General features: G+C 48.2%; 1 protein-coding gene across 2 annotated transcripts in view; it reads left to right on the top strand.

The window, feature by feature from the left end:
* TTC5 (tetratricopeptide repeat domain 5) overlaps positions 1 to 26,188 on the top strand; it is an 87,193-nt gene extending 61,005 nt beyond the window's left edge. For both annotated transcript variants that reach the window (XM_063913482.1, XM_063913483.1), the window contains exons 6-10: positions 2,225 to 2,281; positions 23,108 to 23,254; positions 23,524 to 23,711; positions 25,241 to 25,385; positions 25,669 to 26,188. In XM_063913482.1, the coding sequence (XP_063769552.1) occupies positions 2,225 to 2,281; positions 23,108 to 23,254; positions 23,524 to 23,711; positions 25,241 to 25,385; positions 25,669 to 25,788 (657 nt within the window). In that variant the 3' untranslated portion in view covers positions 25,789 to 26,188. The remainder of the gene's footprint in view (positions 1 to 2,224; positions 2,282 to 23,107; positions 23,255 to 23,523; positions 23,712 to 25,240; positions 25,386 to 25,668) is intronic.
* Positions 26,189 to 26,534: the final 346 nt, after the last annotated feature.

The raw sequence follows: 26,534 nt of genomic DNA, 5'->3' as shown, positions 1-26,534 counted from the left end.
GGGCACTATGCACAACAAAGTTGTTTGCCAGTTTGATTCTTTTGCTATCATGTGCCAAATGTTGTCAAACCTAAGATCAGTTAGGGGCAGCACATGTCATTTGCTTTGCTGCGTCTTCAACAATGTGACTCTGGCAGGAAATAAATAAGCGAACATCAATATTTTGTTTTGGGTGTATTCATAAAAGATTAGAGATACGTGTGGTAAGACAACCATTGACATTTTATTCAAAGAGCACAAAATGAGACGCTTTGCACAAATGTATGTCATATTAATAGGACAATGGGTTTTAATAGGTAAAGAAACTAGAAATAATTAAACTCTACACCAGTGGTTCCCAAACTTTTTTGACTCATGGTCCCCTAGAGTGTCAATTTTCTTCACGGCACCCATAGTCTAAAAGTTGCTTAATGAGACATTTAAAAAAAAAAAAAAAATTAAATTATGTAGATTGTGTTTAGATGTCATCCTTAGGTTTAATTATGTGGTGTGGGACAGTATTCACTTCTGCTTACCACATTTTATGACTGGCAGCCACTAGTACTGGTTTTCTCTATTGTATTCACCATAAATCATTGAAATTGGTCCTGGACCACCAAACCAAGGCACTCCTGCAAGTGTTTCTGAGACACCCCAGGGTGCCATGGCACACAGTTTGAGAACCACTGCTCTACACAACCACATGATCTAAACCCTGACCCAACAGTTTTCTTATTAGAATATATTTGCTATATTAGCCCTGTATTCACTAAAGAGTTGCAGTGTTTACTATAAAAATACATTTACATACAGCTCCTTTAAGTAAAGCAATTATCCAACTACAGACCTATTTTCAAACCTTTTCTTTTTGTAAAAAAACAACAAACCGCAATCCAGACCTTCATGCCATAGCATCTAGTGTACCTTATCTCCACAATTTCATACCTTAGCACCTAGTACACATTACCGCCAGACTTTCATATCCTTGCATCTAGTATACATTACCGGCAGACCTTCATACCCTAGCATCTAGCAACGTTACCGGCAGACCTTCATACCTTAGCACAGAGGTTTTTAAACTCCGTCCTCAAGACCCCACACACTTCTCGTTTTCCAGATCACCTAGCAGGTGCATGGGGGATGTAGTCACGATCCCGGCGGTCAGCATACAGACGACGGAATCCCGGCTGCCAGATTGCTGGCATGGGGTGAGGAATACAGGTGTATTCATTACGCGCTGACACTTTTTAAAAGATCCATAGGTGGAGCTGATTATTTCACTTGCAATTCTGGCAGGAGACCTGGAAAACATGAACTGTCTGGAGTCCTGAGGACCGAGTTTGAGAACCTGTGCCCTAACATCTAGCCCACATTACCGCCAGACCTTCATAGCCTAGTCTCTAGTACACATTACATTACCGCCAGACCTTCATAGCCAAGCATGTAGTGCACATTACCACCAGACTTTTATACTCGAGTATCTAGTGCACATTACCGCCACACCTTCATACCCTAGTCTATAGTACACATTACTGCCATGCCTTCATACTCAAGCATCAAGTACACATTACCGCCACACCTTCATACACAAGCATCTAGTGCACATTACTGCCAGACCTTCATACCCTAGTCTATAGTACACATTACTGCCAGACCTTCATACACAAGCATCTAGTACACATTACTGCCAGACCTTCATACACAAGCATCTAGTACACATTACTGCCAGACCTTCATACACAAGCATCAATATTACCATCAGTCCTTTGGTAGCTGGGTAAGTGGTGCAGGGGACACTGATAGGGAGGCATGAGACATCATTGCCAGATCCTTTTTTTTTCTCTGGGTCCTACCGTGGCTGCATCCACCATATTTTTGCCATTGCTTGATACCTACTAACCAATCTCAGCATTGCTCTGTTGCTTTGTTTCCAGTTCCATCTGCCTGTAAAATGTTGGATCTGTTATAAGTAAGACTTGCTTGCTGATGCTGAGCTTCAAACCTCTAAAATAATCAGGACTCTTACATGCCACTACACACTCCAGGAAAAGTAGAAATAAATGTTACCCATAGTCCACCTAATATACCTTTGCAGCTCAAGTCTTTTGTCCCAAACTGCACTCTGGACCCTGCGCAGTCCCAGAACCTTTCTTCTCTTTTATTGTGCTATTCTAAAATTGTTGTATGTGAATATATATAATATATTCACCACTTTTGCAATCTCAAATACCTTATCTTCTAATAGGAGAGAGTTGACAAGACTGCTTCCAGTAATCCAGATCTACACCTCAACCGAGCAACTGTAAGAGGTTAAGTGATGAAGATGATAATCTGGAGTGGCTAAGCTTGCTTTGCATTATAATTTTGGCTGTTTTCTGTACGGTAACTGCTAGAACATTTGTATATAAAACTCGCTGATGAATGTAATTAATTGATGTAAAGTTTGGTAAACAATACCTCTTATGAAAGTTTAGTGATTTTCTTTGTAAGGGAAATTCTAGAACATAACCTTGCGCACAGGCTTGTCTTTTTCTACACAGTCGAGTCACATTATTATGATCACCGCCTACATTTGTCATCGGCAATGCGTAGCCCCTGAAGTACGTCACGTGTCGTGCGCTGGCTTGGTGGGTATATAAGGTGTGTGATAGGCAGTCTGCACACGTCACTCGTTGCTGTCATGGATAAAAAGTGTGATTCATCCGAGTCGCAAAACGGGGTGATTATAGGCTTTTGGGCCAAGGGTGGCACTATTTCTGAAATAGCGCAGTTTGTGAACTGTTCGTGTGCTGCTGTGGTGAAGGGGTATAGTGAACGGACAAGTTGCACCATTGCGAATACGTGATGTAGAAACTGCGGGGCACCACGTGCCACTGATGTGAGAGGTGAACATCGGCTACGAAGGTATGTGAGAGCTGACTGGCGCTACAGTGGAGCATTTTACCATCAAAATGAACCTGCGGCTAACAGATGTGTGTCTAAAACGACAGTTCAGCCAGTCTAGCTGCTGTCCGTGCTGCACATGGCAGTTACTCTAGCTGTTACCTGGTAGTTATAATAATGTGACTCAACAGTGTATGTGCTTTGTTCTACCTGCACTGGACCAGTCTGCATTGCATGGTAGTAGGGGGAAATCTGCTTGTTATGCAGCCTGGCCCTTACTATTTTGAGGGGTTTTACATGGACCCTTCATCCTTTCCTTCATCAGCCTGAGCCAGGTGCTTTGTTTAGTCCACTTCAAGCATTTCCAAGAGGTTAGCGATTATTCAGTCTGCACACTAACTAGATCATTTGATAGCGTTTCAGATAAGTTGGTGTGGGTGGGGGGTCCTTGGAGTGAGTTTTGTAGCACAGATGCTCTGTTTTGTACTGTTTGAGGTTTGGGTGATGTTAATTCTATATTCAATGGCTCCTCCTGGGTGGAGGCACTCTCAATTACAGAGGTGGATATTCCTACCTCTGCAGACCCATCTTGTAGAAAAGTCTACCAGTCTAAATACAGGTTGAGTATCCCATATCCAAATATTCCAAAATACGGAATATTCCGAAATATGGAATTTTTTGAGTGAGATAGGGAAGCCTTTGTTTCTTTTTCATCCACTAGGGGTCACTGGAGTACTCTTGGGATATGGACGGTTTCTGCAGGAACAAGGCACTGAATATTCAAATTTAGAACTCTCCTCCCCTCCATATCCCAGAGTACCTTAGTGTTTTTTCTGTGCTCCTCGTAGCAACAAGGCTGGTGTGGCGTTCTCCACACTACTTTTGAATATTTTTCCTTTTAATTTTTTTTCTCTTACGTCCTAGAGGATGCTGGGGACTCCAAAAGGACCATGGGGCTCCTCCCTCTATGCCCCTCCTCCAGACCCCAGTTAGACCTTGTGCCCAGGAGTGACTGGATGCACACTAGGGGAGCTCTACTGAGTTTCTCTAGAAAAAGACTTTTGTTAGGTTTTTTATTTTCAGGGAGCCCTGCTGGCTACAGGCTCCCTGCAGCGTGGGAGTGAGGGGAGAGAAGCAGGACCTACTTCTGTGAGTTTCCAGGCTCTGCTTCTCGGCTACTGGACACCATTAGCTCCAGAGGGTTCGATCACTTGGTGCGCCTAGCTGCTTGTTCCCGGAGCCACGCCGTCACCCCCTCACAGAAGGCAGAAGTCCGGTGAGTATGAGAAGATCAGAAGACTTCAGGAGGGCAGAAGACTTCAGTGACGGAAGGTAAAGCACAGCGGTAACGCTGTGCTCCATGCTCCCACACACATATCACCAATGGTTGTCACTAGGTGCAGGGCGCTGGGGGGGGGGGGGGGTCGCCCTGGGAGGCATGTTACTGAAGTTTTGTAAGGGCGGCATATGATTGTGGGTGCCGAGGCACCTTTTACAGACCCCCGCCGGCATTTTACATGAGTTTGAATTTGGCGGGCCGGAGCCGCCGGGAGGGGGTGGAGCTTCGGTCCGCTGCTCACACGCGCCATTTTCTCCCTGCACCAGACGGAGGGAGAGGCGCTGCCGGGACCTCCACGCTGATTTCAAGTAAAGGGGGCATCTCCTGAGGGGAGCCGCAGTGGGGTACCAGTCTTTTTGATAATAAGGCAGCGCTGGGTACATATATTCGTGTACCAATATACAGGCGCTGGGGTGTGAGCTGGCATACTCCCTCTGTCTCCTCTTCTGGGCTGCATTGTGGGCCTGTCACCTTGCTGGGACGGTTCTGTGTGTGTTGTGTGTCGGTACTACGTGTCGACATGTCGGAGCCTGAATGTTATTCACCAGAGGAGGTTATGGGAGGTGGGGATGTGGGGCTAGATGTAGCACTGTCGACGCAGCCGACTCCTGATTTACTAGCACTCCTTAATACAATAAATTCCAATGTAGCTTCTTTATCTAAGAGGTTAGATAAGTCTGAGTCACAGACGCAGGTGTGGAAAAAGTCCATGGAGGAGGCTTTATCTCAGGTACAGACCCCATCTGGGTCCCATAAGAGGCCTTTTACTCAGGTGGGGGATACGGATACCGACACGGACTCGGATTCCGAGGTCGATTTCACTGAGGCTGCGTTACATCCACTATTAGTTAAGAGTATTCAGTACATGATTGTGGCTATAAAGGATGTTTTGCAGATGTCTAATGAACCTGCGGTACAGGAAACAAGGATTTGCTTGTTCAAGGGAAAGAAACCTGAGGTGAAGTTTCCCCCCCCTCATGAAATGAATACTCTTTGTGAAAAGGCTTGGGAGTCGCCGGATAAGAAATGGCAGATTCCCAAGAGGATTTATATGGCGTATCCTTTCCCCTCTGATGACAGGGAAAAATGGGAGACATCTCCAACTGTTGATCAAGCTCTATCCCGTTTGTCTAAGAAGGTGGCGCTTCCATCTCCTGACACTGCAGCTCTCAAGGATCCGGCGGATCGCAAGTTGGAGACGTGTCTGAAGTCCATTTTCGCTAATACGGGTGCATTGCTCAGACCTGCTGTGGCTTCGGTATGGGTGAGTAGTGCTATTGCTAAATGGGCTGAGAATTTAGCTAGTGACATGGATACTCTTGATAAAGATAATGTCCTTCTAACTCTAGGTTATATTAAGGACGCTGCGGATTACCTAAAGGACGCGGCAAGGGACGTCTGTCTCTTAGGATCAAGGACCAATGCCATGTCGATATATGCCAGGAGGGCCTTGTGGATCCATCAATGGAATGCTGATGCCGACTCCAAGAGGTCTATGGAAGCTCTACCCTTTAAAGGTACTGTCTTGTTTGGGGACGGCCTGGCGGACCTGGTCTCGACCGCGACTGCGGGTAAGTCCTCTTTTCTTCCTTATTTTCCCACACAACAGAAGAAAACACCACATCAACAAATGCAGTCCTTTCGTCACAATAAATACAGGCGTGGGAAAGGTTCGTCTTTCCTCGCCTCAAAGGGTAGAGGACGGGGAACAAAACTTCCTGCGGCCTCAGGCGCACAAGACCAGAAGTCCTCCCCGGCTGCTACCAAGTCCACCGCAGGACGCTGGGGCTTCCCTGGGGGAGTCCGGACCGGTGGGGGGCCGTCTTCAGGTATTCAGCCAGGTCTGGATTCAATCAGACCTGGATCCTTGGGTGTTAGAAATCGTGTTTCAAGGATACAAACTGGAGTTTCAGGAGATGCCCCCTCACCGGTTCTTCATTTCGGCATTACCAGTGGTTCTTCCGGACAGGGAGGTGGTCCGGGCGGCGATTCAAAAATTGTGTCTACAGAAGGTCATTGTTCCCGTCCCTCCGTCCCAGCGGGGGGAGGGGTTCTACTTGAGCGTCTTTGTGGTACCGAAACCGGACGGTTCGGTCAGACCAATTCTAAATCTAAAATCCCTCAATCCATACTTGAAAGTCTTCAAGTTCAAGATGGAATCCCTTCGAGCGGTGATTGCCAGCCTGGAGGGGGGAGGGATTTTATGGCGTCAGTCGACATAAAGGATGCCTACTTACATGTGCCGATATATCCTCCACATCAGGCTTTCCTCAGGTTTGCGATACAGGATTCTCATTACCAATTTCAGACGTTGTCGTTTGGGCTTTCCACGGCTCCGAGGATTTTCACCAAGGTCATGGCAGAAATGATGGTTCTTCGCAAACAAGGGGTTTCAATTATCCCGTACTTGGACGATCTCCTGATAAAGGCGAGGTCCAAGGAACGGTTGCTGAGAAGTGTAGAGTTGTCACTATCGGTTGTGCGACAGCACGGTTGGGTGCTCAATTTGCCGAAATCCCAGTTAATTCCGACCACTCGGCTTCCTTTTCTGGGCATGATTCTGGACACGGAGTTACAGAAGGTATTCCTTCCAGAAGAAAAGGCTCTGGAACTGCAGACGATGGTCAGAGAACTTCTGAAGCCGACGAGTGTGTCGATCCATTATTGTACTCGGGTTCTGGGGAAGATGGTTGCGGCGTACGAAGCCATTCCATTTGGCAGATTTCACGCCAGCGTGTTTCAGTGGGACTTGCTGAGCAAATGGTCCGGATCTCATCTACACATTCACCGGAAGATAAGTCTATCTCCCAGAGCCAGAATTTCTCTCCTGTGGTGGCTACAAGCTCATCACCTCCTGGGGGGACACCGATTCGGTATCCAGGATTGGGTACTTCTGACGACAGATGCAAGTCTCCGGGGCTGGGGCGCAGTCACCCAAGGAAGAAATTTCCAGGGAAAATGGTCGCTCCAGGAAGCCTGTCTCCACATAAATATTCTCGAGTTAAGAGCCATTTACAGCGGCCTGCTCCAAGCAAGAAGTCTTCTTCAGGATCGACCGGTCCTGGTACAGTCAGACAACATCACAGCGGTGGCCCATATAAACCGGCAAGGCGGAACGAGGAGCAGAGCGGCAATGGCGGAGGCCACAAAGATCCTTCGCTGTGTGGAACAACACGTCGGCGCACTGTCAGCAGTTTTCCTACCGGGGGTGGACAACTGGGAAGCGGATTTCCTCAGCAGACACGACCTCCATCCGGGAGAGTGGGCTCTGCACCAAGAGGTATTTGCAGATGTGACAAGACGCTGGGGAATTCCGATGATGGACATGATGGCGTCTCGGCTCAACAAGAAGCTCCCGAGGTATTGTTCCAGGTCAAGGGACCCACAAGCCACTGCAGTGGACGCCCTGGTGTCTCCGTGGGTCTTCCAGTCGGTGTATGTGTTCCCTCCACTTCCTCTCATTCCAAAGGTGCTGGGGATCATTCATCGAGCAAGGGTTCAGGCGATTTTCGTCGTTCCAGACTGGCCAAGAAGGGCCTGGTACCCGGATCTTCAGGCCTTGCTGGTGGAAGATCCTTGGCCGCTTCCTCTAAGAGAGGATCTGTTGTTGCAGGTTCCATGCGTGTTTCCAGACTTACCGCAGCTGCGTTTGACGGCATGGAGGTTGAGCGCCAGATCTTGGCTCGTAAGGGTATTCCCAGGGAGGTCATTCCAACTCTCATTAAGGCTAGGAAAGAGGTTACGGCGAAACACTATCACCGTATCTGGAGGAAATATGTTTCCTGGTGTGAGCTTAAAAAGGCTCCTGCGGAGGATTTTCACTTGGGTCGTTTTCTCCACTTTTTACAGGCCGGCGTAGATGCAGGCCTGAAATTGGGTTCCATCAAAGTGCAAATTTCGGCTTTGTCTATTTTCTTTCAAAAAGAGTTAGCTGCCCTCCCAGAGGTTCAGACCTTTGTGAAGGGTGTAATGCAGGGATGGGGAACCTTCGGTCCTCCAGCTGTTGAACTACACATACCAGCATGCCTTGCTACAGTTTTGCTATTTGGCCATGCTAAAACTGTTGCAAGGCATGCTGGGATGTGTAGTTCAACAGCAGCTGGAGGGCCGAAGGTTCCCCATCCCTGGTGTAATGCATATCAATCCGCCGTTTGTACCTCCTGTAGCTCCATGGGACCTCGATGTCGTCTTACGGTTTCTCATGTCTTCCTGGTTTGAAGCTTTGCGTAAGGTTGAGTTGAAATTTCTCACTTGGAAGGTCATTATGCTTTTGGCGCTGGCATCTGCCAGGCGAGTGTCGGAATTGGCAGCTTTATCTCATAAGAGCCCGTATTTGATTTTTCATTCGGATAGGGCGGAATTGAGGACTCGTCAACAATTTCTACCGAAGGTGGTTTCTTCATTTCACATTAACCAACCTATTGTGGTTCCGGTAGCTACGGAAGAGGGGGCGATTCCAAAATCTCTGGAGGTTCTAAGAGCGTTAAAAGTATATGTTTCTAGGACAGCTGTTACTAGGAAAACTGAAGCGTTGTTTGTTTTGTATGCGGCCAACAAGATTGGTCATCCCGCTTCAAAACAGACTATTGCACGCTGGATTTGTAGTACGATCCAGCAGGCTCATTCTTCGGTAGGACTGCCGGTGCCGAAATCGGTTAAAGCCCATTCTACCAGGAAAGTGGGCTCATCTTGGGCGGCTGCCCGAGGTGTCTCGGCGCTACAGCTTTGCCGAGCAGCTACTTGGTCGGGTTCGAACACTTTTGCTAAGTTCTATAAGTTTGATACCCTGGCCGATGAGGACCTGGCGTTTGCTCAGTCGGTGCTGCAGAGTCGTCCGCACTCTGCCGCCCGTTCTGGAGCTTTGGTATAATCCCCATGGTCCTTTTGGAGTCCCCAGCATCCTCTAGGACGTAAGAGAAAACAGGATTTTGGTACTCACCGTTAAATCCTTTTCTCCTAGTCCGTAGAGGATGCTGGGCGCCCGTCCCAGTGCGGACTATTACTTGCAGTGTGTTTTCTTACTGGTTAAGTTAGTTTGTACACGAGTTGTGTATTGGTTTGTTGCAGCTGGTTGCTGGAGTTTTATGCATACTGTTATCTGGTTTGGCGTTATTCCGGTTGTACGGTATGTTTATGGTGTGGGCTGGTAGTTTGGTAGCACTTAGTTAAAACAAAAATCTTTCCTTGTACTGTCCGTCTCTCCTGGGCACAGTTCCTATAACTGGGGTCTGGAGGAGGGGCATAGAGGGAGGAGCCAGTTCACACCCAGTTTTAAGGCTTTTTAGTGTGCCCAAGCTCCTGCGGATCACGTCTATACCCCATGGTCCTTTTGGAGTCCCCAGCATCCTCTACGGACTAGGAGAAAAGGATTTAACGGTGAGTACCAAAATCCTGTTTTTTTTTTTTTTTTTTTTTTCTTCTCACTTTTACTTTTTGTACAAACAGCACATCCCTTCCCAGTTTCTGTAAAAACGTGGGTCCGGGATAGTGCCGCTGCATGGAGCAGCGCATGGCGTGTCGGTCCTCACAAAGAGCACCCTCACAGCCACACGCAGCTCGCTCACTGACTGCTGCTACAGCTGGACGGAGCTTACAGATAGAAGCCCCGTCACAGCCATCGCTTCTGGAGTCAGGTATGCTAGGGGGACGGGGCGGTCAGCGCACGCTGCCACCCCGCTGTGTGGGGACAATGTTCACAGATGCGCACGCACCCGCCTCTCCTAACTGGCCGCCCCGGCAACCGCTCCGATCAGCGCCACGCTCCTCCACCGCTGAGACCCGCCGGCCGCCGCTCACACCCGCCGGCCGCCGCTGCAGGACCGCTCTCCATTTCAGCGCTCCCTGCACCCGATCGCGGGTACCCGCTCCCCGGTAACTCCCGCTCAGACAGCGGTACACAGGCCACGGGGGAGGGAGCAGAAGGGGGGGGAAGGATACACATTAGCGGAGGGCTGCAAAAGGGTGACATTAATGAACTAGGCTGTTAAGCCTATATTAACGGGTTGGCTGCACTGTGAGGCATGGGGGCCATTTTAACCATGCTTCCTGTCTTCCTGTTGTGATTCCAGATTTGTTCCTGTACTACATCCGGAGGCGCAGGGGTGTTAGTGGGAATTTGGAATCAGATTTCATGTAGTACTGGCCACGTGCACTGCACTTGGCCAGATATATATTTAGAGACACCTTAGTACTATTTTACTGAGTCGTGCAAGTTGTCTGTCTTTATATATTGTGTTGTCTGTCTGCATAATGAGTAAGGCTCCAGCAAAACCAAAAAAGCAGTTCCCCTGCCATGTCTGTAAGAGTGTGTTACCGGATGGATCTACCACATGTACAGTATGTTTTGTGGATTCAGCTACGAATACGATTTCTGCACCGGTTTCAAAGCCGGTTTCATCCCCGGTCCCTCCATGGGCTATGCTAGCAGATGTTATGGCTGGATTGCAATCAGAATTGGCCGCCGCTCGAAAGGAGCGGGAAGCGGCAAGATCTGAGTCTAGGGTGAGACCGCTAGGACTACCGGAGGGGTCTGAGCCTTGACAAAAGTCCAAGTCCATTTTGGGTAGTAGGGATAAATGTAATTTGTCTTATGATTTACCAGTTTCTGCTATGTTGCATTCTGACGTTTCTATGCCAGACCTCAGTGCGCAAGATGACGGTGAGGAGGGCGAAGTAGACCAGCAGTCAGATAGTGAAGATTTTGACAGCCCAGGCATTGATAATCTCATCAGAGCGGTGCGTCAGTCTCTGAAGTTTACAGAAACTGAGGAGCCTCTGACAAATGATCAAGTCGTCTTTGCTAAACGACAGGACTCCGATGTGTTTTCCTGTTTCGGAATCTCTTAATGAGATGTTACTGGAAACACGAAAGAATCCGGATAAATGGTTTTCTATACCTCGCATATTTAAGTCTAGTTACCCGTTTCCAGAGTCTGTGACAGCTGCATGGGAGAATCCGCCATTGGTGGATTCGTCTGTGTCTAAACTTACAAAGAAATTAATCATACCGGTCCCAACGGCTACTACGCTTAAAGACCCTTCAGACCGTAAAATAGAAGCTATGCTAAAATCCATGTATATAGCAGCAGGAGTGTTGCTTAGACCTGGGTTGGTTGGCATTTGGGTAACTAAGGCGCTAATGGTATGGATAACAGAACTCAAGTCTGCCCTACATGACGATCACCTTCTACTTCTCGCTGATCAAATCTGGGAAGCTGCTGATTATCTATGTACAGCTTCTACTGACGTCTGTCAGCTCACTTCTCGCCTTTCATCGTCGCTAGTTACAGCACGACGAGCACTCTGGCTGCGCTCTTGGCAGGCGGAGGTCAAAAGAGGTATAGAGGCGTTACCTTACGGTGGCGAGAAGTTGTTTGGTCCTGAATGGGACAAATGGATTGCTGAGGCCACGGGAGGTAAGTCTGTTTTCTTACCATTGCCTCCAACTGTACCTAGACGGAAATACTCGGGCCCGGCGTTCAAATCCTTTCGGCCTCAGCCCTTTCGAGGCCGTGGTAGAGGATCAGCCACACCCGGTAGACGAGGTCGGGGGCGTGGTTTCCAACAAACCAACGCCAGTCGTCAAGACGCTAAGGTCACCGACAAGCCAGGACTGCCTGTGTCGGACGACAAAAGGGCGGTTCTGCAATTTGCCATTCAGTCTCTGCTGGAGTCAGCAGTTTTGATTCCGGTTCCTGTACACAAACAAGGGCAGGGTTATTATTCCAGTCTGTTTGTGGTACCAAAGCCGGATGGCTCGGTCAGGCCAATATTGAACTTGAAGGGCCTCAATCAGTACGTCACTTACTACAGATTCAAGATGGAATCTCTGCGGTCGGTAATTGCAGGTTTAGAGCCACAGGAATTCATGATTGCGCTGGATCTCAAAGATGCGTATTTACACATTCCGATTTGGCCACCTCATCAGCGGTTCTTGCGGTTTACGATACGGCAGAACCATTACCAGTTTCAGGCTCTACCGTTTGGCCTCTCGCCAGCGCCTCGGGTATTCACCAAAGTGATGTCTGTAATGATAGCTCATCTCAGATCCCTGGGAGTGATAATAGTTCCGTACTTGGACGATCTGCTCATCAAAGCTCCGTCTCAACAGATGCTCCTCCAACATGCGTTGCTAACGTACGATGTACTAGTTCAGCACGGTTGGATTGTCAACGTCAAGAAATCACATCTGATTCCGTCTCAACGACTGCAATTCCTAGGTATGATTCTCGATATGGTAAATCAAAGAATTTACCTACCAGAACAGATCATTCCGTCATCTGGTTCAATTGGTGCTCAAGCCACGCACAGTCTCAGTACATTTGTGCATTCGCCTCTTAGGCACAATGGTGGCGGCTTTCGAAGCGCTTCAGTTCGGAACATTTCACTCACGTCCTTTTCAACTGGATGTGCTCGCACAGTGGTCGGGCTCGCATCTGCAGATTCACCACAGGATGAGATTGTCGCCAGGGTATCTCTACTCTGGTGGCTCAAAGTACACAATCTAACCGCTGGGAAACGGTTCGGCGCCTGGAATTGGATAATTCTAACGACGGAAGCGAGTCTCAGAGGTTGGGGAGCTGTAGTTCAAAATTGTCAGCTCCAGGGTCTCTGGGCAGATCACGAAAGATTGCTGTCTATAAATGTCCTGGAACTCCGGGCAATTTACAATGCGCTGCGACAAGCAGTGCACATACTTCGGTCTCAGCCTGTCCAGGTGCAGTTAGACAATGCGACGGCGGTCGCATACATCAACAAACAAGGAGGAACGAGAAGCCGCATGGCAATGCGGGAAGTAGCTCGGATCCTCAATTGGGCCGAGCATCACCAAGTGATATTGTCGGCTGTGTTCATTCCGGGAGTGGACAACTGGGAGGCGGATTATCTCAGCCGTCGGGATTTTCATCCAGGAGAATGGGCATTAAATCCAGAAGTGTTTCACATGTTGGTCCAGAGGTGGGGTTGCACTCAAGTGGACCTGATGGCATCTCGCCACAATCACCAAACGCCCCAGTATGTGTCCAGAACGCGAGATCCAAAGGCAGTGGCGGTGGATGCTCTCACAATCGCGTGGCCGTACAGCCTCGTGTACCTGTTTCCGCTGCTCCCTCTGTTGCTAAAACGGATCAAAAGAGAGTCCGCCACAGTCATACTAGTGGCACCTCATTGGCCTCGGAGAGCTTGATTCTCGGATCTCCGCGGCCTACTCGCAGACTATCCTTGGCCGCTCCCGCTACGTCCGGACCTGTTACAACAGGGTCCGTTCCTTTACCCCGATTTAGCGCGGCTGCGTTTGACGGGGTGGCTGTTGAGACCGCTCTCTTAAGACGAGAGGGCATTCCAGAATCGGTTATACCAACCATATTACGTGCTAGGAAGCCAGTTACGGCGGCTCATTATTACAGAATTTGGCGTGCCTATATCGGCTGGTGTGAAGATCGGAAGTTTCCGACATCATCTTTCAAGTTATCCAGTCTTTTGTTATTTCTACAGACGGGGTTAGATGGAGGGCTGCGTTTATCTACACTCAAGGTGCAGGTATCTGCTTTGTCAATTTACTTTCAAAGACGATTGGCTCTATTGCCGTCTGTACACACTTTTCTACAAGGTGTCCTCAGAGTACAGCCTCCATTCATTCCACCTACAGCGCCATGGGACTTGAATCTGGTTTTATATTTCTCTGACGTCCTAGTGGATGCTGGGAACTCCGTAAGGACCATGGGGAATAGCGGCTCCGCAGGAGTCTTGGCACAACTAAAAGAAAGCTTTTAGACTACCTGGTGTGCACTGGCTCCTCCCACTATGACCCTCCTCCAAGCCTCAGTTAGATTTTTGTGCCCGGCCGAGCTGGATGCACACTAGGGGCTCTCCTGAGCTCTTAGAAAGAAAGTATATTTTAGGTTTTTTATTTTACAGTGAGACCTGCTGGCAACAGGCTCACTGCAACGAGAGACTAAGGGGAGAAGAAGCGAACCTACCTGCTTGCAGCTAGCTTGGGCTTCTTAGGCTACTGGACACCATTAGCTCCAGAGGGATCGACCGCATGGAACTGGCCTTGGTGTTCGGTCCCGGAGCCGCGCCGCCGTCCCCCTTACAGAGCCAGAAGCAAGAAGAAGTCCGGAAAATCGGCGACATGAAGACTTCTGTCTTCACCAAGGTAGCGCACAGCACTGCAGCTGTGCGCCATTGCTCCTCATACACACTTCACACTCCGGTCACTGAGGGTGCAGGGTGCTGGGGGGGGGCGCCCTGAGCAGCAATAAAAACACCTTGGCTGGCAAAACAATCACAATATATAGCCCCAGAGGCTATATATGTGATAATTACCCCTGCCAGAATCCTTAAAAAAGCGGGAGAAAAGTCCGCGAAAAAGGGGCGGAGCTATCTCCTTCAGCACACTGGCGCCATTTCTCCCTCACAGCTCCGCTGGAAGGAAGCTCCCTGGCTCTCCCCTGCAGTCTACACTACAGAAAAGGGTAAAAAAGAGAGGGGGGGCACTAAATTTAGGCGCAGTAAATATTATAGCAGCTATAGGGGACATAATTCAGTTAGTCCCTGCATTATATAGCGCTCTGGTGTGTGCTGGCATACTCTATCTCTGTCTCCCCAAAGGGCTTCTGTGGGGTCCTGTCCTCTGTTAGAGAATTCCCGGTGTGTGTGCGGTGTGTCGGTACGGCTGTGTCGACATGTTTGATGAGGAAAATTATGTGGAGGCGGAGCAGATGCCTATAGAAGTGATGTCACCCCCTGCGGGGCAGACACCTGAGTGGATGGTTTTATGGAAGGAATTACGTGCAAGTGTCGACTCCTTACACAAAAAATTTGACGACATGCCAAATGCGGGACAGCCGGCTTCTCAGCTCGTGCCTGCACAGGTGTCTCAAAGGCCATCAGGGGCTCTAAAACGCCCGCTACCTCAGATGGCAGACGCAGATGTCGACACGGATACTGATACCAGTGTCGACGACGATGAGTCTAATCTAATGTCCACTAGGGCCATTCGTTGCATGATTGAGGCAATGAAAGAGGTTTTACACATTTCGGATATAAACCCAGGTACCACTAAAAAGGGTATTATGTTTGGGGAGAAAAAACTACCCGTAGTTTTTCCCCCATCTGAAGAATTAAATGAAGTGTGTGAAGAAGCGTGGGCTTTCCCCGATAAAAGATTGGTAATCTCTAAAAAAATTACTAATGGCGTTCCCTTTCCCGCCAGAGGATAGGGCACGTTGGGAAACACCTCCTACGGTGGATAAAGCGCTCACACGTTTGTCTAAAAAGGTGGCACTTCCGTCTACGGATACGGCCGCCCTAAAGGAGCCTGCGGATAGAAAGCAGGAGGCGATCCTGAAGTCTGTATATACACACTCAGGCATTATACTTAGACCAGCTATTGCGTCAGCATGGATGTGCAGTGCTGCCGCTGCATGGTCAGATTCCCTGTCAGAAAATATTGACACCCTAGACAGGGACACTATTCTCCTAACCATAGAGCATATAAAAGACTCAGTCTTATACATGAGAGATGCACAGAGGGAGATCTGCCGGCTGGCATCTAAAATAAGTGCATTGTCCATTTCTGCTAGGAGAGGCTTATGGACTCGGCAGTGGACAGGGGATGCAGATTCCAGAGTTATTCGGGGATGGTCTCTCGGACCTAGTTTCCACAGCGACAGCTGGGAAGTCGGCATTTTTACCCCATGTTCCCTCACAGCCTAAAAAAGCGCAGTTTTATCAGGTACAGTCCTTTCGGACCCAGAGAAACAGGCGAGGAAAAGGCGGGTCCTTTCTGTCCAGAGGCAGAGGTAGGGGAAAAAGGCTGCAACAAACAGCAGGTTCCCAGGAGCAAAAGTCCTCCCCCGCTTCTTCCAAGTCCACCGCATGACGGTGGGGCTCCACAGGCGGAGCCAGGTACGGTGGGGGGCCGCCTTAAAAATTTCAGCCATCAGTGGGCTCGCTCACAGGTGGATCCCTGGATCTTGCAAGTAGTGTCTCAGGGGTACAAGCTGGAATTTGAGGCGTCTCCCCCCGCCGTTTCCTCAAATCTGCCTTGCCAACAACTCTCTCAGGCAGGGAGGCTGTGCTAGAGGCAATTCACAAGCTGTATTCCCAGCAGGTGATAGTCAAGGTGCCCCTACTTCAACAAGGACGGGGTTACTATTCCACACTGTTTGTGGTACCGAAACCGGACGGTTCGGTGAGACCCATTTTAAATTTGAAATCCTTGAACACATACATAAAAAAATTCAAGTTCAAGATGGAATCGCTCAGGGCGGTTATTGCAAGCCTGGACGAGGGGGATTACATGGTATCCCTGGACATCAAGGATGCTTACCTGCATGTCCCCATTTATCATCCTCACCAGGAGTACCTCAGATTTGCGGTACAAAATTGCCATTACCAATTCCAGACGCTGCCGTTTGGACTGTTCACGGCACCGAGGGTGTTTACCAAGGTAATGGCGGAAATGATGATACTCCTTCGAAAAAAGGGAGTTTTAATTATCCCGTACTTGGACGATCTCCTAATAAAGGCGAGATCCAGGGAGCAGTTGTTGGTAGGAGTAGCACTATCTCAGGAGGTGCTACACCAGCACGGTTGGATTCTAAATATTCCAAAGTCACAGCTGGTTCCGAGGACACGTCTACTGTTCCTGGGAATGATTCTGGACACAGTCCAGAAAAAAGTGTTTCTCCCGGAGGAGAAAGCCAAGGAGCTGTCATCTCTAGTCAGAGACCTCCTGAAACCAAAACAGGTGTCGGTGCATCACTGCACGCGAGTCCTGGGAAAGATGGTGGCTTCTTACGAAGCAATTCCTTTCGGCAGGTTCCATGCCAGAATCTTTAAGTGGGATCTGTTGGACCAATGGTCCGGATCGCATCTTCAGATGCATCGGCTAATAACCCTGTCTCCAAGAACCAGGGTGTCTCTGCTGTGGTGGCTGCAGAGTGCTCATCTCCTAGAGGGCCGCAGATTCGGCATACAGGACTGGGTCCTGGTGACCACGGATGCCAGCCTTCGAGGCAGGGGGGCAGTCACACAGGGAAGAAACTTCCAAGGACTATGGTCGAGTCAGGAGACTTCCCTACACATAAATATTCTAGAACTAAGGGCCATTTACAATGCCCTAAGTCAGGCAAAACCCCTGCTTCTACACCAGCCGGTACTGATCCAGTCAGACAACATCACGGCGGTCGCCCATGTAAACCGACAGGGCGGCACAAGAAGCAGGACGGCAATGGCAGAAGCCACAAGGATTCTCCGATGGGCGGAAAATCACGTGCTAGCACTGTCAGCAGTGTTCATTCCGGGAGTGGACAACTGGGAAGCAGACTTCCTCAGCAGGCACGACCTCCACCCGGGAGAGTGGGGACTTCATCCAGAAGTCTTCACGCTGATTGTAAATCGTTGGGAACGGCCACAGGTGAACATGATGGCGTCCCGCCTAAACAAAAAACTGGAGAGATATTGCGCCAGGTCAAGGGACCCTCAGGCGATAGCGGTGGACGCTCTAGTGACACCGTGGGTGTACCAGTCAGTTTATGTGTTCCCTCCTCTGCCTCTCATACCAAAGGTACTGAGAATAATAAGAAAACGAGGAGTAAGGACAATACTCGTGGTTCCGGATTGGCCAAGAAGAGCTTGGTACCCGGAACTTCAAGAGATGATCTCAGAGGACCCATGGCCTCTGCCGCTCAGACAGGACCTGCTGCAGCAGGGGCCCTGTCTGTTCCAAGACTTACCGCGGCTGCGTTTGACGGCATGGCGGTTGAACGCCGGATCCTAAAGGAAAAGGGCATTCCGGAGGATGTCATTCCTACGCTGATTAAAGCCAGGAAAGATGTAACGGTAAAACATTATCACCGCATATGGCGGAAATATGTTGCTTGGTGTGAGGCCAATAAGGCCCCAACAGAGGAATTTCAGCTGGGTCCTACAGGCAGGTCCTACAGGCAGGAGTGACTATGGGCCTAAAATTAGGCTCCATTAAGGTACAGATATCGGCTCTGTCGATTTTCTTCCAAAAAGAACTAGCTTCACTACCTGAATTTCAGACATTTGTAAAAGGAGTGCTGCATATTCAGCCCCCTTTTGTGCCTCCAGTGGCACCCTGGGATCTCAACGTGGTGTTGAATTTCCTAAAATCACATTGGTTTGAGCCACTAAAGACCGTGGATTTAAAATATCTCACGTGGAAAGTGGTCATGTTATTGGCCTTGGCTTCGGCCAGGCGTGTATCAGAATTGGCGGCTTTGTCATTTAAAAGCCCTTATCTGATTTTCCATATGGATAGGGCAGAATTGAGGACTCGTCCCCAGTTTCTCCCTAAGGTGGTATCTGCTTTTCACTTGAACCAACCTATTGTAGTGCCTGCGGCTACTAGCGACTTGGAGGATTCCAAGTTACTGGACGTAGTCAGTGCCTTGAAAATTTATGTTTCCAGGACGGCTGGAGTCGGGAAAACTGACTCGTTATTTATCCTGTATGCACCCAACAAACTGGGTGCTCCTGCTTCTAAGCAGACTATTGCTCGCTGGATTTGTAGCTCAATTCAGCTGGCACATTCTGTGGCTGGACTGCCTCATCCTAAATCAGTTAAAGCCCATTCTACAAGGAAGGTGGGCTCATCTTGGGCGGCTGCCCGAGGGGTCTCGGCTTTACAACTTTGCCGAGCTGCTACTTGGTCAGGGGCAAACACGTTTGCAAAATTCTACAAATTTGATACCCTGGCTGAGGAGGACCTTGAGTTCTCTCATTCGGTGCTGCAGAGTCATCCGCACTCTCCCGCCCGTTTGGGAGCTTTGGTATAATCCCCATGGTCCTTACGGAGTTCCCAGCATCCACTAGGACGTCGGAGAAAATAAGAATTTACTCACCGGTAATTCTATTTCTCGTAGTCCGTAGTGGATGCTGGGCGCCCGTCCCAAGTGCGGATTGTCTGCAATACTTGTACATAGTTGTTGTTCACTAAAGGGTTACTGTTATGAGCCATCTGTTGAGAGGCTCAGTTATGTTTCATACTGTTAACTGGATATGGTATCACGAGTTATACGGTGTGATTGGTGTGGCTGGTATGAGTCTTACCCGGGATTCAAAATCCTTCCTTATTGTGTCAGCTCTTCCGGGCACAGTGTCCTAACTGAGGCTTGGAGGAGGGTCATAGTGGGAGGAGCCAGTGCACACCAGGTAGTCTAAAAGCTTTCTTTTAGTTGTGCCCAGACTCCTGCGGAGCCACTATTCCCCATGGTCCTTACGGAGTTCCCAGCATCCACTACGGACTACGAGAAATAGAATTACCGGTGAGTAAATTCTTATTTTCTTACAGTCTTCATATTTTGAACCCTTACAACAAGTTGATATTAAGTTTCTCACTTGGAAAACTATATTTCTACTAGCCTTAGCTTCGGCAAGGCGTGTTTCAGATTTGGGTGCCTTGTCATGCAAGCCGCTGTATTTGGTGTTTCATGATGACAGAGCGGAACTTCGGACGAATCCCACTTTCCTACCAAAGGTAGTGTCATCTTTTCACATCAATCAACCAATTTCCTGTGTTGACAGGAAATTCTGGAACCTTGGATGTGGTACGCGCTTTACGCGTTTATGTATCACGAACGTCTACAGTTCGTAAGACGGATACGTTGTTTGTTCTCTATGATGCTGCCAAGATGGGTTGGCCAGCTTCTAAGCAGACCTTATCCAGATGGATTAAACTGACCATACGTCAGGCTTACCTTCATGCTAGGTTACAGCCGCCTACATCAGTAACAGCTCATTCCACACGTTCGGTGGGAACTTCGTGGGCAGCTGGTCGTGGGGCTTCTACGACGCAGCTTTGCCGTGCGGCTACATGGTCATCAGTGCACACGTTTGTGCGCTTTTACAAGTTTGATACGTTTGCGGCATCAGCATCTAGCTTTGGCCGCCTAGTGTTACAGGTGCCAAACTGCTCTCCCGCCCACGGGGGAAGCTTTGGTATGTCCCAAGAGTACTCCAGTGACCCCTAGTGGATGAAAAAGAAAATAGGATTTTGGTACTTACCGGGTAAATCCTTTTCTTTGAATCCATAGGGGGCACTGGACGCCCACCCAGAGCAGTTTTACCTGGTTTGTGGTAAGTTCAGGGGATCTTATGGTAACACATTCTCACCGACTGGTTCAAGTTTCAAGTTCTATCGGTTATAGTGCCAACTGTTTAGTTGTCAGTCACGTTATGTGTCAACTTTATTGTTGTCCGTTCTGTTATATGTAATTCTCCACTGTCAACCTCTCTATCGCTCCTGTTCGGCTCAGTAAAAAACACTGAGGTACTATGGGACATGGAGGGGAGGAGAGTTCTAAATTTGAATATTCAGTGCCTTGTTCCTGCGGAAACCGTCCATATCCCAAAAGTACTCCAGTGCCCCCTATGGATTCAAAGAAAAGGATTTACCTGGTAAGTACCAAAATCCTATTTTTCTGATGGCACAATGTAAACAAACTTTGTTTAATACACAAAGTTATTAAAAATATTGTATTAAATGGCCTTCAGGCTGTGTGTATAAGGTGCATATGAAACGTAAATGAATTGTGTGAATGTACACACACTTCGTGTAATGCACAAAGTTATTAAAAATATTGGCTAAATTGACCTTCAGGCTGTGTGTGTAAGGTGTATATGAAATATAAATGCATTCTGTGCTTAGACTTAGGTCCCATCGCCATGATATCTCATTATGGTATGCAATTATTCCAAAATACGGAAAAATCCAATATCCAAAATACTACTGGTCCCAAGCATTTTGGATAAGGGATACTAAACCTGTACCTCCCCTCCCCATAACATTCCCTGGGGTGTCTGAGATGCTAAATCAGGGGTGGGGAACCTTTTTTCTACCGAGGGCCATTTGGATATTTATAAAATCCTTCGGGGGCCATACAAAAATTGTCAACTTAAAAAATTACCCTGCCCCCCAGCAGGTCTGCCTCATAGAGGTACTGTGTGTGCGCGCCAAAAAAATGGGTGTGGCCAGTTAAAATGGGACGTGATACACATATGCCCCCAATAGTGCAATCCAGATCCACAATTGCCCCCACAGTGCCAGGTATACAAATGCCCCCACAGTGCCAGGTATACAAATGCCCGGTATACAAATGCCCCCACAGTGCCAGGTATACAGATGCCCTCACAGTGCCAGGTATACAGATGCCCCCACAGTGCCAGGTATACAAATGCCCCTACAGTGCCAGGTATACAGATGCCCCCACAGTGCCAGGTATACAGATGACCCCACAGTGCCAGGTATACAGATGCCCCCACAGTGCCAGGTATACAGATGCCCCCACAGTGCCAGGTATACAGATGCCCCCCACAGTGCCAGGTATACAGATGCCCCCCACAGTGCCAGGTATACAGATGCCCCCCACAGTGCCAGGTATACAAATGCCCTTCACAGTGCCAGGTATACAAGTGAATGCCCCTCACAGTGCCAGGTATACAAATGAATGCCCCCACAGTGCCAGGTATACAGATGACCCCACAGTGCCAGGTATACAGATGACCCCACAGTGCCGGGTATACAGATGACCCCACAGTGCCGGGTATACAGATGACCCCACAGTGCCGGGTATACAGATGACCCCACAGTGCCGGGTATACAAATGCCCCCCACAGTGCCGGGTATACAGATGCCCCCCACAGTGCCGGGTATACAGATGCCCCCCACAGTGCCGGGTATACAGATGCCCCCCACAGTGCCGGGTATACAGATGCCCCCCACAGTGCCGGGTATACAGATGCCCCCACAGTGCCGCCCCCCCCCCCTTCCGTGCTACTTACCGCTCCTTTCGGCGGGGACACGGAGGAGAGTGCGGCTATGTTAGGTGGCGGCGTGTAGGACTTGAAACCAGCCGCCGGTTCGAGAGCCAATCAGAGCTCGCGGACCGGCAGCCGCGACTCCTGATTGGCTGCCGGTCCGCGAGCTCTAATTGGCTCACGAACCGGCGGCTGGTTTCAAGTTCTACACGCCGCCGCCGCGCTCTCCTCCCTGTCCTGACACTGACAGCTGAGACACGCTGCCGCCGGACTGAGCGGCGGCGTGTCTCACTGGGAGAAGCGGGTGGGCCGGAGCAAACGGCTTCGCGGGCCGGAGGTTCCCCACCCCTGTGCTAAATGATAAAAGGGTACTTTATTTTATTCTTTTGTCAGCGACCTTAAATGAGTGTGTAAAGAGGCGCAGGCAGCGGTCAGTAGAGGAGCGTCCATGCAGTGACCACACATAGGCACACAATATGCCTGTTAGGATCTAGTATAGAGCAGATGATGGTAAGCCCATATGCTGGAGATATGTAAAGCTCAGCAGATGTGCGGATAGATGGACATTTAGCAATACTATTGTAGGATTTATTATGCCACGTGGTATAAATTATCTCATGTCCTGTAAAAGCTTGTGTAGCCTTGTGGTGGTGGGTGTAGAAGGTTGTCTCCTCTATGTATATAGCGTAGTAGAGGGTAGGGATGGCCATCGGTGGGTTATCATTGATGGATAACCTCGATGGTGAGAAACCATCTATAAGGTAACCTTTGATGGTTTCAGCCATCGATGGCCAGCCCTACTTTAGTACAGAGCATGCCGCAAACCAATCAGGGCATGGGGGCGGAGCTATGCTCAGTGTCCCCAACGCCCTGGAGAGAAAAAATAAAAAATATTCAATAGCTCCTTACCATCGATTGCAGGAAATCATCTGGTTCTTTCCCATCGATGGTAAAAGTAGTTAACCATTGGTCTTTGACTATCGATGATTATGACTTGTCGATGGCCATCCCTAGTAGAGGATACAGAATGTGTTTTCTGTGTAGTTATGCTATTACAGCTTAGTGGAGTGGGCATTAGATGGTTGCTGCATGTCTGACATGGTTCTCTTCTGCCAGCTGTGTAAGTATGAGGAGAACTATCAGGGGGCGCTGGATGGCTTCTCTCGAGCGGCTGCCCTGGAACCCTCTTGGACGGAGCCTGTAATGAGGGAAGAACAGCTACTCGATTACCTTGGCAGACTGATTGGCCTGTTGGGGAACAAGGTATTAACGTTGTGTATAATTTGCAGTGCAGCCTGGATAGAACCATATTCCTAGTGTGTCTCCGCTCTTATTTCTGTGTTTGTTTTTTTTAATGCTTCTTAAACTCTTCACAACATGGAGTTAGTTTTCATCATGACAGACACCATTGATGTGGCTTTTATTTGGTATCATATATGTTTAGAAAAGTAGCATTTTATAAAGATACATTATGGCTCTTGCTGCTTTTTGACGTGACCCTTATTTATGTTTTGCCTTTTACAATTACACAGGGAAAAATACGGGGTAAACGACTGCAGAACATGCTAAGCACCTTAACCCCAGGGCTCCTAGGTCACTATGGAAGTTCTGGGGGACTACAGCTAAAGCCACTCAGTGCTCTGCAGCTAGGAAGGAACGCTGGCTGTGTGGCGCTTGGGAGGGTCGTATTCAGCCTAGTGCCTGAGGAACGAGTTCCATTGTGAGTTTCATCCCCTCTATGTATACATATTCTGCTTTAGTTATCAATTGAGGTTGTGTGTAGTTACATTTCATTTTGCATAATTAATCTTTTGACGTTCTGAGATTTTGCTTTGTTTTCTGTGATCGTTCACTGCATTAGCATAAAAGTAAGAATTTTAGCATGGCTACGGCAATTTGCATTTTTTAGTGATACTGTATGAACAATGTACAGTTTAGGTTCAGCTCCTGTTTATGTTGCCATTTAAAATTTGTAGCTTTTTTTTTTTTTTTGTTATTTTAGCTGTGTTTCCACTTTGCTACATAAATATGTTAAAGGTGGACTAGGTGTAATCTGTTATAATTTAATATGGGAGAACTTTGTGAAGGAGAGCTAAAGCTTACATTTGTGTACACACATACTGCAGCCCAGGGTTGTTTTTGTGCTTTTAAGGGTACTGTTTAAAATTGTCTCATCCATTGTAACCCACGTACAAGTTTTGTGAGTGTTGCATTTGGTGAACAATAAACTGTCAGTACCTTTCTATATAAAAGAAAAAAGTTACATTAGTAGTATACATACAAAGCTTTAACATTGCAGGTTTATAATGCAAGGCAGTAGTTGGAATAAAGCAGGAAAGAAACCTAGGGGGTAATTCAGACCTGATCACTAGGGTGCGTTTTTTGCATCCCTGCAATCAGGTAGTCGCCGCCTACAGGGGGAGGGGGTTTCGCTGTGCAGGTCTGCGAGCGCATGTGCAGGAGAGCTGCACAAACTGAAGTTTGTGCAGTCTCTGCACAGTCCAGGACTTAGCCGCTGCGATGATCGGGGCCGTAGCTGACATCACGAATCCTCCCACAAAACGCCGGGTCCCTCCTGCGGTTTTCCGAACACTATGTGAAAACGGTCAGTTGCCACCCACAAATGCCCTCTTCCTGTCAATCTTCTTGCAATCACCTGTGCAATCGAATTTTTCGCACCATCCCGGCGCTCCCCGTTGCTGCTTACCGCCGACCCTGTGCATTGCAGTGCATACGAATGCGCAGTTCAGACCTGATCGCCCGCCGTGTGAAAGAGGAGCAGTCAGCAGACAGTGCTACAGACGATAAAAGTTTACATAAAAGAGCCGCCCTGCTTATCACCAAATTAGCCACATTGTCTCCAATAGAGACAAAACTGTTTCTTAAAGTGCTTAGAAATCCTGTAGTTTTACATAAATGTATCTGTTTTTGGCCTAAACCGACCCAAATTGCTGAGTGTATGAGCTCAGAATGAGAAGAAATACTGCTCATAATCTGTCAGTGTTGAAAGGGACAGACTGTAAAGTTCTGTTATACTACAACCACATCTGTCCATGCATATGGCCAGTGTCCAGCTTTGCTATGAATTCCCCTTCTGGCTCGGGCCATTTTTATATAACTGGTAGTTGTGTGCGTTTATTCTTACTGATCACTTGCTATCTACTCGCAACAATTGTTTCCACCTAACTCTGTGATGTCTGTAACCAGTGCTTCATTGCCCAGATTAATATTGTGTTTTTGTTTTTCTAGCTCATTTGGGCTTGTTGATGCAGATGGAACTTGTTATGCTATCATGGTTTACAATATGGTGGAAAGCTGGGGAGTTCTCATAGCAGATTCCGTGACGATTCCTGAACCTCACCTGAAACAGCACAACATACAGCACAAAGGCCAGGTGAGGTTTGATGCAAGTTATCACACAAAGGGACAGTGAAAGCAGGATGCTCATATGGAGAACCACGTGAGGCCATAGCCAAACAGGCATCAATGTCATACGGCTAGTGCTTGCACTGTATGTTGTCTTTCAGACACTACAGCAATATTACCACTCGGTTAAAATACTGTCAAGAACATCTTAGAGGATTACCAACATTAGTCTAGTGAATAGCATATTTTGTGGCATTGTTAGTCCATGAACAAATGTAATTTTTTGTACTTTTGTATTTTATTTTTAACAGACGTTTGCATTCCAAAGTATACGTGTGGATACCCCTGTGCGATTGTTGGTGAATGGGAAGCCACAAGGGCCAAGCACTCAGGCCAGCGCATCAGTGGCTTACAGACCCCAGAGCGAGTAATTGCAGGACAGCGGGTTCTGTCCTGGATGCTGTGAAAACGTGGACAAAGAGGCAGACATGTCAAATCTGCCATGTGTCCCTGACAGTCTGCGCTGAAGAGACTTACAAACTGCACTAATCTGGTACAATACAGTTCATTTTCTCTAATGCCTATCCACACGGTAAGGGATGTTTAGCCTAGCTCTCCGGCACATGTCCACATTCCGTAACGCTTCTTGTATGTCCCATGTGCTATTTTTCCCAGTTTCAGATCTTTTTGTTTTATCAGCTGTAGTTGTATTTATAATGCAGAATCGTGACTATTTATTTTGCCAGTACTTCTTGTTGCCCTCTTATTTAGAGGAGGATTACAATTTTGTTTTTTTCTTTTGTATAAAAATAAAAGTACAATTATTTACTAGTTAAGAGCAAATAGTTTCTTTATTTTCCTCTGGTCATCATTTGTGTGGTTATTTATACATGCAGGTCTTTTATATTTGGCTTGCAATGTGTGTATGTACTGTATATAGAAAATTATATATTTTTATATTACTGACCTCTCCTGGCCCCGGTGTCACTCTGAGGCAATTATGTCTCAGTTCATGCCTATGTACAATTGTTTGCTCAATTGCTCCAGACCCTATGGGCGGTATTCAAATGATATATCACACCCATTCTCCGATCTAAAGTGATCCCTGTTATCGCACCGATAGTAATCCGGTTTAGCTGCGTAACGGGTTGGGTGCCCTTGCTACTGCGGGGGGTAG

Source organism: Pseudophryne corroboree, chromosome 1 (genome assembly GCF_028390025.1).
Source record: "Pseudophryne corroboree isolate aPseCor3 chromosome 1, aPseCor3.hap2, whole genome shotgun sequence".
Taxonomy (NCBI): domain Eukaryota; kingdom Metazoa; phylum Chordata; class Amphibia; order Anura; family Myobatrachidae; genus Pseudophryne; species Pseudophryne corroboree.
This window is presented reverse-complemented; position numbering and strand designations above follow the sequence as displayed.